Below are 14345 nucleotides of genomic sequence, written 5' to 3'. Positions count from 1 at the left end.
ACTATTCCTTGGAGCGCAGGAGGATGAGGGGCAGGGCCGGATTTACATATAAGCTTCACAAGCTTAAGCTTAGGGCCTCGAGATCTAGTGGGCTTCGGCAGGGCCGGATTTACCTACAGGCCTCATAGGCTGAAGCCTAGGGCCTCAAAATCTATGGGGCCTCCGGCCAAGGTGTTTTTTCCTCAATAAAAAAAAATTGGAGCGCTCTCAGCATTTCCACTTTGACGGAAATTTCCCCTAAATTCTGGTTCCGACCCGCTGGAAATTTTGGGGAAAATAGTTGTGACCATCCAGGCGTGCGCAGTTGGGGGAAGCCGGTGAAGCCGTAGCGACGCAAAGTGACGCTGTCTCTCCGCACGTGCGCAGTGGGCTCGGGCGGGTTCAGATCTCCATTTGCATTCCACATAATCACCTCGATGCCTCTTGGCTACCAAAGATCCGAGGTGTCTACTCCAGGTAGGTAGTTGAATATTGCGTTGCGGGAGTGCCCGTTCCCCCCGGCCGGGGGGGGGGGGCTGCGGTGTCTGCGGCGCGGAGTCGGAGCCTCGCTGCGTGGGAGGGGGAGGGAGGGGTGGATGTGAGAGAGGGAAAGGGGGGGTTTGGGACAGAGGGGGGTGAGAGAGGGAGGGGAGGGGGGAGGGAGAGAGAGAGAGGGGGGATTATCATTAGTGAGATTGCAAAATTAAGGTAGGTTTTAGAGCAATTATATTTTCTCCTCCATATGAATAATATCAAACAATTGGAACTGCTATCTTATCCTTGATAACAATACTGAAAAATATGTATTTCATAGTTTGCGACTTTTATTTTGCATCATATCTTTAATGCGCACACACTAACACAGTCGAACAGTAACAGGCAATCAAATCAACACACAAAACATTTTCAAAAAAAAGGTTTTATTTACTGCAAAAACGTACTGTATTATATTTGCAGTGTTGCATGCTCCTTTATAACATTTTATATAACATTTTACAGTACAACTTGATTATTAAAACAAGGACAGCTTCAATTCTTGATTTAAAAATATGTATACTACAATAGAGTTCAAGAAATAGTCCCAGCCTGCCCCAACCTCTCCCTGTAGCTCAGGCCCCTCGAGTCCCAGCAACATCCTCGTAAATCTTCTCCGTGCCCTCTCCAGCTCGACGACATTTCCTGTAACACGGTGCCCAGAACTGAACTCAATACTCTAAATGCGGCCTCACCGACGTCTTGTACAACTGCAACATGACCTCCAAACTTCTATACTCAATCCACAGAGAGAGAGGAGAGAGACAGAGGGAGAGAGGAAGAGAGTGATCAGACATTGAAGCCATCTTTTCCTTCCAGGTCTGCCGACTGAAGCCATAGTTGCGATATGTTTTGGGATCGTCTTTCTTATGATCATTATCATTATCATTGTTCGATGGAGGTATGTTTGTCTCTCCCTCTCTCCCTTCCTCTTTCTTTCTCCCTCTCTCTCTCTAAATCTTTTCCATGTTCTTGTAGCAGAATTACAGGGAGAGCCATTCAGCCCATCAAGTCCACCACCATTCAATCATGGCTGATCTATCTCTCCCTCCAAACCCCATTCTCCTGCCTTCTCCCCATAACCCCTGACACCCGCACTAATCAACAATCTATCTATCTCTGCCTTAAAAATATCCATTCACTTGTGGCCTCCACCGCCGTCTGTGGCAATGAATCCCACAGATTCACCACCCTCTGGTTAAAGAAATTCCTCCTCATCTCTTTCTTAAAAGAAACCTTTAATTCTGAGGCTGTGACCTCTGGTCCTGGGCTCTCCCACTAGTGGAAACATTCTCTCCACATCCACTCTATCCAGGCCTTCACTGTTCAGGTGAAGTTTCAATTAGGTACCCCCCCCCCCCCCCCCCCATTCTTCTAAACTCCAGCGAGTACAGGCCCAGTGCCAACAAATGCTCATCTTCTGTTGTAGGGATATCCGCAGATTCAGCGCCCACTACTTGAAGAAATTCCTCCCCGTCTCCGCTCCACAAACCAGGATTCTTTGGAAGAAAAATTCACGCGGGAAAAATCCCACAGATGATACGGCCAATGATCAATCTACACAGTCAGAAGCTGAAGGTGAGAGGGAGGGAGAGAGGAAGAGATAGATCAGCCATGATTGAATGGCAGAGTGGACTCGATGGGCCGAATGGCCTTATTCTGCTCATAGAACTTATCATATAAATACTCCTGGAATGTAGGGAGGGAGAGAGGGAGGGGGGAAAGGGGGGGGAGAGAAAGAGAGAGAGAGAGAGAGGTGGGTTGAGAGGGAGGGAGAGAGATGGGGGAGTGAGAGAGGGAGAGGGACGGGGAAGAGGGGACGAGTGCAATAAATATCTTCTCAATATTCTAATCTTTTTTGTTCTACAGCGGTGAAACTTGTTCCAAGTGGCGACGGAGAGAGACAGGAAACTCTCGAAAGCTCAAAGGATGATAATATTACAGTAATTGAATGATACAGCATGGAAACAGGCCCGTCGGCCCAACTTGCCCACACTGGCCAACATACTCCATCAACACTAGTCCCACCTGCCCGCGTTTGGCCCATATCCCTACAAACCTGTCCTATCCATGTATCTGTCCAAGTGTTGGGATAGTCCCAGCCTCAACTACCTCCTCTGGCAGCTCGTTCCATACACCCACCACCCTTTGTGTGGAAAAGTTGCCCCTCAGGTTCCTATTAAATCTTTCTCCCCCCCCCCAGCACCCCTCTCACCTTAAACCCATGTCCTCTGGTCCTCAATCAACAAGATGTATTATAAATCAAAGTTTTTTAAATGGGAGACTATTGTTGAGCGAATGGTATGTTAGCTTTCATAGCAAAAGGATTTGAGTGTAGGAGCAGGGAGGTTCTACTGCAGTTGTACAGGGTCTTGGTGAGACCACACCTGGAGTATTGCGTACAGTTTTGGTCTCCAAATCTGAGGAAGGACATTATTGCCATAGAGGGAGTGCAGAGAAGGTTCACCAGACTGATTCCTGGGATGTCAGGACTGTCTTACGAAGAAAGACTGGATAGACTTGGTTTATACTCTCTAGAATTTAGGAGATTGAGAGGGGTTCTTATAGAAACTTACAAAATTCTTAAGGGGTTGGACAGGCTAGATGCAGGAAGATTGTTCCCGATGTTGGGGAAGTCCAGGACAAGGGGTCACAGCTTAAGGATAAGGGGGAAATCCTTTAAAACCGAGATGAGAAAAACTTTTTTCACTCAGGTGACTCTCTGGAACTCTCTGCCACAGAAAGTAGTTGAGGCCAGTTCATTGGCTATATTTAAGAGGGAGTTAGATGTGGCCCTTGTGGCTAAGGGGATCAGAGGGTATGGAGAGAAGGCAGGTACGGGATACTGAGTTGGATGATCAGCCATGATCATATTGAATGGCGGTGCAGGCTCGAAGGGCCGAATGGCCTACTCCTGCACCTAATTTCTATATTTCTATGTTGAGATAGAGAATTGTTATGGATAAATCTCCATGTATGTTTATATTATAAGCACTATATATATTGTGTGATTTATAAATAAGATATATATACACAGGATATCCTGGTAGTTATATTGTAAAATTAATTAAAAATGGTCCCTGGCTGTTGCGGGAAAGAAACATTTTCTTCTCCCCACGCATGGACTGTTTAATGCAAGGCAGGTTTTTCTCCAGACTGTGAATTGCAATTTGTACATCTAGGGATAATTCTTGGAATTATGATATTTAATTCCATTCCTCCCTAACATAACCTTTAATTAAACTTAAGGAGCTTCAACATTCACATTAAGTATGTTGATGTTGTAAGCATGTTCCTTTAGGAAGGAGATGAGGAGGAATCTCTTTAGCCAGAGGGTGGTGAATCTGTGGGATTCTTCGCCACAGATGGCCGTGGAGGCCACATCAGTGTATATTATTCACCCCCTCACCAATTGCCCGCAAGTATTGTGAGCCCCATATCTGAGGAAGGATGTGCTGGTTCTGGAGAGGGTCCAGAGGAGCTTTACAAGAACGATCCCAGGAATGAGTGGGTTAACGTATTATGAGTGTTTGTCGGCGCTGGGCCTGAACTCGCTGGAGTTTAGAAGAATGAGGTGGGGGGACCTCATTGAAACTTCACTGAACAGTGAAAGGCCTGGATAGAGTGGATGTGGAGAGGATATTCCACTAGTGAGAGGGTCTAGGACCAGAGGTCACAGCCTCAGAATTAAAGGACGTTCCTTTAGGGAGGAGATGAGGTGGAATTTCTTTAGCCAGAGGGTGGTGAATCTGTGGAATTCTTTGCCACAGAAGGCTGTGGAGGCCACAGTGGATATATTTAAGGCAGAGATAGATAGATTGTTGATTAGTGCGGGTGTCATGGGTTAAAGGGAGAAGGCAGGAGAATGGGTTGGGAGGGAGAGATAGATCAGCCATGAGTGAATCATGACTTGATGGGCCGAATGGCCTAATTCAACACCTATCCCTTATAAACGTATTCATAAGTGGACATGTTGGTCGGCGTGGGAAAATTGGGCCGAAGGGCCTGTTTCCAAGCTGTCTATAAGTCTTATAATATATTTTACTTCGAAGTCTGAAGAAGGTTCTTGACCCGAAATGTCACCCATTCCTTCTCTCCAGAGATGCTGCCTGTCCCGCTGAGTTACTCCAGCATTTTGTGTCTGTCTCTTACTTTGACCTTTGTTTAAATTAAGTGGATTAATTTTTACCAGTAATAAGTCTACAATATATACATCAATGCTCGTTAAATGTCAGACGTGCTTTAATACAATTTCAAGTTTTACACAGATTACATTACTCCAAAATAAAACTACATAGAATTTTCCCACATATTTCTCCCATCTGTGATAAATGTCTGCACTTAGAACCACATAATTTTGCAAATTGTACAAAAATTAAAACATTCAGGATTGATATTTTTGGAATAATTTCTGAAGTTGTTAATACTAAATTGGATCCAGACTCAAAATTAATAATACTTGGGACATCAGAACAAAGTTTAACACTCACAACAAGCCAAAGAAACTTCCTCGACTACAGTACAATAACTGGGGAAAAAATTAATATTAACATTTTGGAAAGATCCTATAATCCCCCACAATTAAAATGTGGACCGTGGAAATGTCGGAGACCCTACACCTGGAAAGAATTAGACTTGTCTTAATGGACAAACAAGAACTTTTTGTTAAAATATGGTCTCCATTCATTAACTATTTGAAGGGATAGACTGGCCCAGCACGGAAACCTAACTGAAGCTTGAACTCAGGATTAGATGAAAAGTTATACTTTATAATCTACGAACCTATCTCCGAATGATGTATTATTAGTAATTCATTCCACTCCCTTTTCTTTGTTGACATTTATAATTCTTTTTTTTTTCTCTCTTTCTCTCTTATTTACTATCTATATATTAAAAAACTAGAAGCAGAATCAATCCACAATTGAAAATTTTAATAATGTATGATTGATATACATGAAAAGTTTTTACTATAATATGTAATTATATTTTACCAGAATATGTTTGCTTCTAATAAAAATATTTTTAAAATAATAATTTTACCTGTAATATTAAATGATTCTTTGTGAATAATCTTGAATGAATACTTTGTCCCACCGAGTCCGCGCCGACCAGCGATCTCCCATTCACACACTAGAGATACAGTGTGGAAACAGGCCCTTCGGCCCACCGAGTCCGTGCCGACCAGCGATCTCCCATTCACCCCGTTGCTGGGGTGGTAGGGGTCCTTCATGATCTTGCAGGCTCTGGATCTGCACCTCCTGTGTACGTCCTCGGATGTTGTGCCCTTCTAAAGTCCACAATCAGCTCCTTAGTTATTGTGACATTCAAGAGGAGGCTGTTCTGACAGAGAATGGGGAGGAGTAAAGGAAGTGTTGATGTTTCAAGTCAAGACCCTGCATCAGTCTCTCCTGCAAATTGATTTTTACTTCAATATTTAGTCTCTGTCGTCTTCTCCAAGTTGAGGTAACCTTTAACAAATCCCACATCCTCCCCCTTCCTTCTCCCTCCTCCCCATTCCCCAAACCATAAAGGGCCTGTCCCACTAAGGCGACTTTTCAGCGACTGTCTCCGACCTTCAGGCTCGAGGAGGGCACTCGTCTGGAAAACCTCGAGCTGGATCGACCGTCTGCGATGAAACTGCGAGCTGGATCACCCGTCTGCACGCATGCACACGCACACACACACGCAGGCACGCAAACGCGCACACACAAACACGCGCACACACAGGCAGGCACACAAACGCGCACACACACACGGGCGGAAACCCCGGGGAGGCCAGAGGGGACACGTCCCCCCCATGTTTTGAGAGGTGGGCGACATCCCCGCCAGGTTTACCTGCCTGGGCTGAGAAGCAGCGCTGGTATCCCGTCAGTCCAGACAGGGCTGTAGTTAACCCGGTGAGACAGGCAGAGTTGAGCTGCATTTAGCGCTGGATTGAGCCTCCGAAGCCTCGCGTGTGTGTGTGTACCCCCGTCCCCTCCATGTTTTGATAGACACACACACACCCACACCCACGATGAACAGGAAGATAAAAGACGGCTGCACAGTTACAGTAAGTCCGTTAGAGCGCGCGGAGGGTGGGGTGGGTGGGGGGGGGGGGGGGGGGAGAGTGAGAAGGGCGAGAAGGGGGGGGGGGGGGGGAGACACTTTTAAGAAGCCAGACAACATAATAAAGTTTAGCGGGCATTTAACCTACCGGTCGGTTTTCCTTGGTTCTAAAACCCTCCAATGAGCCAATTAAAATGCCCGGCCAGCAAAGGAGATTGCCTACGGCTGCCCTTGACTGCCTGTAACTACATAGCGACCCCACTCCACTGCACTACGAGTTCAAAAGAACCAATGCCGACCAATTTTTACTCGTGGAAAATATTACAACATGATGAAAAATTTTCCTCGACCAAACTGAGGCCGCGAGTATGCAGGAACTTCCCTCGAGCATGAAGGGGAGTTCCAGGGACCTCCTAGGACCACGTGTCGACCATGCTGTGGGTTTGAGTCGAGGGCAAACTCTTCTAAACTCGCAGATTAGGTCGCCCAAGTGGGACAGCCCCTTAACATTCAGGATATCCAGCCAGTCCTGCTGTAATTCCACCCAACAACCAGCAGATGGCGGAAGCTGCTCTGATAATGAAGCAGAGACACAGGGACCTGCATCTGTGCACAGTCAGAAGGAACTGCAGACGGACACAAAGTGCTGGAGTAACTCAGCGGGACAGGCAGCCTCACTGGAGAGAAGGAATTGGTTTCAGGTTTCAGGTCGAGACCCTTCTTCAGACTGAGGATCACGGGAGAGGGAGACACAGAGATATAGAAGTGTAAGGCGTGAAAACAAAGACATCAAAAGAGAAAATTGTCAAGGAGAATTGTAATCAATTTATTAGCCAAGTATGTGAACATACAAGAAATTTGATTTGCCAACAGCCATACAAAAAGGCAACAAGATACATAACATTATTATAAAAGATGAAATAGAAACATAGAAAATAGGTGCAGGAGGAGGCCATTCGGCCCTTCCAGCCAGCACCGCCATTCATTGTGATCATGGCTGATCGTCCCCAATCAATGAGATTTAGAATGATCAGTGTCAATCCCAGCGCTTACCAGAACCTGCTTTAGCCACCTTGAGATAGTTTGCGCCGACACCTTACTGTGCGTTTTTTTTTGTGGCTTATGAACAATGCTGACGCTGTTCCCCTCAAGGTTCTGGTAGCCTCAATATATCGAGACAAGTATAACACTCCACACAGGCGGGCATCCTTGGGGTACGCCGAAAAGACAATCTTACATCCTGTCACACCAATTCTACTCTGCTTGAGCAGATCATAAACATAAAATGTGGTGGCATCTGCTGATACCTCCATCCTGTCTAGCAGCAGTATATGTAATGTCTGCACTCGCTGGGCTGAAACCAACGCCATAAGCATGACCACCTTCATGGTGAGTTTAGCTAGTGATAGTGCTGTGTCAGGCTCCCACTCCTGAAGCAGCATTAAAACTTGGCTCACATTCCAGATAACTGAGTACCTGGGTTTGGGAGGATTGGAATTAAACACTCCCTTCATGAATTTAGAGACTGATGGGTGAGTCCCTACTGAATATAATTCTGACACCATAGGCAAATATGAGGACAGAGCACTTCTGGCTGTGTTAATCGCACTATAGCTTAACTTTTCATCAAAAAAGAGAGTTGACAAAAACTCGGTCACATCTGTGATCCCTGCATTTTCAGATGTAACATTGTGCCCTAAACAGAACACCTCCCCCACTTTCTTATCGAAGAGATGTATTGCTTTTGAGTACTATCCCTCCTGGCCGCAGTGATAACATCCACGGAATGCTCGGATAGTCCTCTCCCCAGGTATGGTCTCCGTAGAATCTGCAAATCAACAGATCAATACGATCATGTAACGGATGCTGATCCCCAGTTACTGGATTCACCAGTAGATTTTTGTGTGTTGGGAACAAATCATGTGAGCCATCTCCAGAACATGAGCATACCATGGCTGAGTAGGCCAGTCAGGTACCACCAATACTCCTGAAGTGGAGTCCTGCTTAATTTTTTGCAGGCATCGACTGATGAGGCAGAATGGAGGAAATACATATATAAACATTCCTCCCCAGTGCAGCGAGAACACATCCACACCTGATGCTTCAGGATCATGTTCCCATGAAACATATTTAGGCACCTGGTGGTTTAATCTGGATGCAAACAAATCGATATCTGGCATTCCAAACCTAACAACAACATCTTCAAATATCTCACGGTTCAACATCCATTCTATGTTGTCATTAAATTGTCGTGACCTTGTGACCATGGCAAATAAATGGCTGAAATCCAAATATTCTTGTCACAGCTCCAGATCTGTTTAGCCAAGCTATCATAAGCTTTTGATTTTACTCCACCCATATGATTCAAATATGCTACTGCTGTAGTGTTGTCAACTTGCAACTGAACATGTACATGACCTTTAGCAAGACAGTAAGCTTTAAGCCCATAGAATGTTCCCAGAAGCTCAAAATAATTGATCCCTCTCAATTGCAGAAGGGATGCCTCATCACTATTCCATCTGCCTCCACAGCTGGAAACCACGTCAGTAGCACCCCAACCTTGGCCACTGACATCAGTCTGTAAAACTATAGAAGGTGGATCAACCAATACCTTCCTTGAGCTGCTTGCCACATTCTTCATCCACCATTGTATCTCAGAAATAGCTTCAGTGGGCAATTTCATAGGCCTATCAAAATGGCCTGCATGTGCTTTCAATGCTTGTTGTTGTAATTCTTGATAATGCAGAGGCCCAAACTGCACAGCTGGAAAAGCAGCCACAAACTTGCCAATCAACTTGGCGGTACACAAAAAAGCTGGAGAAGCTCAGCGGGTGCAGCAGCATCTATGGAGCGAAGGAAATAGGCAACGTTTCAGGCCAAAACCCTTCTTCACTGATAGGGGGTGGCGGGGAGAAGGAAGGAAAAAGGAGGAGGAGGAGCCCGAGGGCTGGGGGATGGGAGGAGACAGCCCGAGGGCTAAGGAAGGGGAGGAGACAGCAAGGGCTAACAAAATTGGGAGAATTCAATGTTCATGCCAGCAGGCTGCAGACTCCCCAAGCGGAATATAAGGTGCTATTCCTCCAATTTCCGGTGTTGCTCGCTCTGGCCATGGAGGAGACCCAGGACAGAGAGGTCGGATTCGGAGTGGGAGTGGGAGTTGGAAGTGCTGAGCCACCGGGAGGTCAGGTAGGTTCTTGCGGACCGAGCGGAGGTGTTCGGCGAAACGATCGCCCAACCTCCGCTTGGTCTCACTGATGTAGATCAGCTGACATCTAGAGCAGCGGATGCAGTAGATGAGGTTGGAGGAGATACAGGTGAACCTTTGTCGCACCTGGAAGTACTGCTTGGGTCCTTGAATGGAGTCGAGGGGGGAGGTAAAGGGACAGGTGTTGCATTTCTTGCGGTTGCAAGGGAAAGTGCCCGGGGAGGGGGTGGTACGGGAGGGAAGGGAAGAATTGGCAAGGGAGTTGCGGAGGGAGCGGTCTTTGTGGAAAGCAAACTTGGCTACTTGTCTAACTGAAGGTAGTTGTTTCTCCAGCAGCTTGACACACTCTTCAATTAGCTTGGTTCTTGGTCCTCCAAAATATTCCAAATGGAATTTAAACTGGAGGTGGTACCCCATCTCCACCCTCCCCCACACCTCTCTCCCCCTCCCCTCCCCTTCTCCATCTCCCTCTCCTCACCCCTCTCCCTCTCTCCTCCTCCCACCCCCCTTCCCTCTCTCCCCCACCCCCCTTCCCTCTCTACCCCACCCCCTTCCCTCTCTCCCTCTGTCCCCTTCCCCTATCCCTCTGTCCCTCTTCCACCACTCCCCCTACCCCTCCCTCCCCACTTCTCTCCCACTTACCCCACCCCTCTCCCTCTCCCTCCCCCACCCCTCTCTCCCTCCCTTCCCCCTCCCTCCCCTTCCCCTCTGTCCCTCTTCCACCACTCCCCCTACCCCTCTACCACTCCCTCACTACCCACTCTTCCACTTCTCTCCCCCCTCCCCCTCCCACTCTCACTCCCCACTCTCTCCCCCTCCCTCCACACTCTTCCCCTCCCTCCCCTACCCCATCCCCCTCCTCCCCTCCCCCACACCTCTCTACCCCATCCCTCTCTCCTCCCGTACCCCACCCCTCTCTCTTCACCCCTCTCCCTCTCCCTGCCGTCATACACAATAATAATAAATAACAAAACATACAATAAACACAAATTAACATCCACCACAGTGAGTTCACCAAGTACCTCCTCACTGTGATGGAGGCAAAAGTCTTAGTCTCTGTCTCTTCCCTCCTTGTTCTCCCTCTGCGCTGAGGCGATCCAGGCCGAAGATGCCGCCCTCCGGTCCAGCGGACCTCCGAAGTGATGTCGCCGCCGTCTCCGCTCCGAGTTGGGCCGCTGCCGAAAGCTGGAACGCCGTCTCCGCTCCGAATCGGGCCGCCACAGCCTCAGCTCCGAGTTGGGCCGCTGCCGAAAGCTGCTGCCTTTTATCCCTCGGCAGAGTCACTAGCATCTGATCTGAGTTAATGGTGAACCCCAAGTAATCAATCACTTTAACTGGTGTTAATTTGGACTTCTCTGGGTGGATAACGAACCCCAATTGTTCAAAAGTGATTTTAACAGCTGACACAGATGATTCAGCTGCCTCCCGAGTGTTTCCTACAAATAAAAATATCATCCAAATAGGCCATTACCACATGACCCTGAGTTCGGAGTAAGCCAAGAATTGGCTTTAACAATTTGGTAAACAATCTCGGAGCTGAGGTTAACTCATTTGGCAGAGCTTTGAATTGCCACCATCGATCCATCCAGCTAAACTTCAAAAATCTCCTATCATCTCAATGAACAGACACTGAGTAATAAGCATCCTTGAGATCTATGCTTGCCATATAACACCCTTTGGACATCAGCCGCTTAGCAGTAGGAACATTTTCAATCTTAAAGTGTCTATACTGCACAAAAGGGTTGAGGCTCGTTAGGTCTAGAATGATTCTACACCCCCACATCTTTTTTAGATCTTGGAAAAATACTTGACACAAACTGATGGGATTGCTGAACCCTTTTCTCAATTACCCCTTTTTTAAACAATGTCTCAAGCTCAGCCTGTATTTGTATATTCTCTTTGTGTGAAAACACGAGTGTCCGATATGGGACATGCTGAGTGGGTGGACACACAGTAGGGCAGAATTCAATCCGAAACCCCTCTATACTACCCAGCACAAAAGGGTCTGATGTTATCTCTTGCCATTCTTTGACAAACAAGTGTAACCTGCCCCTAACATGAACATCTTCATCACTTAACTTACTTCCTTGAAGAGCTTCATCTCTTACCTACACATTAGCTAGCTGGGCTTGTTCCCCCCGGCCCCTCGTAGGGAAAGTCATCTTAGCCTTAGAGCCTGTAGCTGGATACCAGGGTCGTGAGTTGGTAAATGAACGACCCGTTCCCTCACCAGTCCCTGTGAATGCTCCCCGTCGATAGGGGAAAAACCTTTTTTCCCATTCGGCCACTTGATGGCATTTTTATGAGACCGACTGTTTTCGCCTCCTCGTCCAGTTCCTTAACTCTCTTCGCAAGGTTCTCCCCGGACAACAAACTAGGCAACTGGACATTATTCGGCTTGCATAACGCCGCAGATTTCGGGTGAATAACAGGACGTATGGCACTTTTCCTGAGGCCGTTAATCTCAAATTGTGCACTACAGAACAGTCCCAGAGCATCCTGGTGTACTTCCGTCCAGTGCCCATCATCCAATATTCTGGCAAATGCAGTAATTCCTGCTGCTAACAATTTGATCACTCTCCGCACCTTCAGTTCCTGTGCTCTCACTCCAACCCCCATTTGCCCCCATGTCACATGGTTGGCCATCGGCACCTTAAGCAACTCACAGTTGACTGGGGCTACATACTTTTTTGCAGTATCGTCCAAAGTTAACTCCTCGAGCTGATGGGAGACATATAATTAATGGTGGTTGCCAGCTCTTCCCCCAATGGCTACCCTGCTTCTTTGGGGACTGCGAACTTAGCTGCCAGAGTAGGCACCATGACCTCTTGTCCATCACCCAACATAGCCATCACCCCGGCATCAATATCTTCATGACCCGGCTCACCCTCCTCATCCATAAGGGGGCGATTCTGCAGCCCCACAACAGGCACTGCTGACACAGGCTCTCCATCAGCCTGGCGAGAACTGCTCTCCTCCTCCCGGAGCGCGTCCTTTGCAAGCAACCTCTCCAACAGGCGCTCGATCAGGGAGAGCCGTGAGCAAACGGTCTCTCCTTGGAGGTAAGACCTCCTGTCCCGACTCTGGGTCGATGGGCCTGACAGACTTGGATGTAGCATAACTCCCTGTCGGCGCGGCACCGCTGCTCTCCGGCAACGAGTCTGCTCTTGCAAGCCCTCCTGCTTGCGACAAAGTCGGTGAGCTAGGCAGGCACCCACTGACCGCATTCTCTCCGTCTTCCATCTCCGTTGCAACGGGTCGCCTTGCCTTCACCTTGCTAGCTTTCTGCATCTTTGTCCGGAGCACAACCTCCGACACAGAAACCAGCCTCAAGAATAAGTTGATGCACTTACCTCCAGTTTTAAACTTACCCGCGTGGAGAAGCGCTGCTGCTCCAACCGGCCGCTTGCACCAACGCGTCTGACGTAATGACGCACGTGCGGCTGAACGGGGCTTCTTCACGTAGTCACTCACGTGACTCCGAAGTAAAACCAGCTATCATCACATTGAATGGCGGTGCTGGCTCGAAGGGCCGAATGGCCTACTCCTGCACCTATTGTCTATTGTCTATAACCACATCAAAACAGCGGCGTGTGAGAATCCCCAGGGCACACAGCATAAGCGGAGACCCACAGCCATCAGTTCAATGTCCGTGCCACACACACACGCTCCTTCACCATGATGTGACCAGAGTTGTACCGACTGCTGTCGTTCTCTCCGCACTCCACGTCTGCCCGAACAATCAGAAAACCGTCCCCACTCGCACTAAACTCTGGGATGTCCCCATGGAACCATGTCACCGTAAACACCGACACCACCGCACTCACGCCACCCCCTCCGGGTCATCACCAGCGCAGGCAGCACGTCCATCTTGTTTTGTCTGCGACCTCACGTTCCCCACTGTGATGGAAGCCAAATAACTGATACCTCCTTTCCTCGCGCGGTCGGGGCGATCGAAACTTCCGTAGTCGGGGCGATCGAAACTTCCGTAGTCGGGGCGATCGAAGGTCCTGCGATCGGGGCGGTCGAGGCACCTGCGGTTGGAGCTCCCACAGCCGATCCCTAACAACGGGACCGCCAGGTCCACGATGTTTAGGCCGCAGTGCGGACGGTGATACGACACGGAAAGAGTCGCTTCTCCCTCGAGGGAAGAGATACAAAAGGTTTCCCCCACCCCCACATGACACAAAAACTCAAAGTAAACTAAGAACATTCAAGTAAACACAGAGCAAAACAGCAAAAGAAGAAAGAGACAAGACAAGCTGCTGGCGAGGCTGCCATAGACAGCGCCACCTAGTGGTATTATAGCGGTATGTTATATGTAGCACAGATCAGTGGTGAAGGTGACATCAAAGCTACCAGAGATAAAATATAATCGGGGACACTCACACTGGTTGGAGAACTGGGCCGTGGTCACTAGGACTAGGGTCGGAAGAAGGGCCTCGATCCAAATCGTCACCTATTCCTTTTCTCCAGAGATGCTACCTGTCCCTCCATGGTGACCGACTAGGAAAAGGGGAGATGCAGCGAGACCTGGGTGTCATGGTACACCAGTCATTGAAAGTGGGCATGCAGGTGC

The 14345-nt window shown here is 48.2% G+C and overlaps 1 protein-coding gene across 11 annotated transcripts in view; it reads left to right on the top strand.

Annotated features, from left to right (window-relative positions):
• Positions 1–14345, top strand: part of LOC116978047 — a 91603-nt gene that overhangs the window by 61673 nt on the left and 15585 nt on the right. For 7 of the 11 annotated variants that reach the window (XM_033029063.1, XM_033029059.1, XM_033029055.1 and 4 more), the window contains 3 exons: positions 1333–1414; positions 1943–2091; positions 2383–2614. The exons of 1 other annotated variant lie outside the window; for it this stretch is intronic. In XM_033029063.1, coding sequence (XP_032884954.1) covers positions 1333–1414; positions 1943–2091; positions 2383–2468 — 317 coding nt within the window. In that variant the 3' untranslated portion in view covers positions 2469–2614. Of the gene's footprint in view, positions 1–1332; positions 1415–1942; positions 2092–2382; positions 2615–14345 lie in introns of those variants that run through there. 3 more of the 11 variants (XM_033029054.1, XM_033029062.1, XM_033029066.1) reach the window with 2 other exon arrangements.

This window comes from Amblyraja radiata, chromosome 10 (assembly GCF_010909765.2).
Source record: "Amblyraja radiata isolate CabotCenter1 chromosome 10, sAmbRad1.1.pri, whole genome shotgun sequence".
Classification (NCBI taxonomy): domain Eukaryota; kingdom Metazoa; phylum Chordata; class Chondrichthyes; order Rajiformes; family Rajidae; genus Amblyraja; species Amblyraja radiata.
Note: the sequence above shows the minus strand (reverse complement) of the source record. Positions and strands in the feature narration are given on the sequence as shown.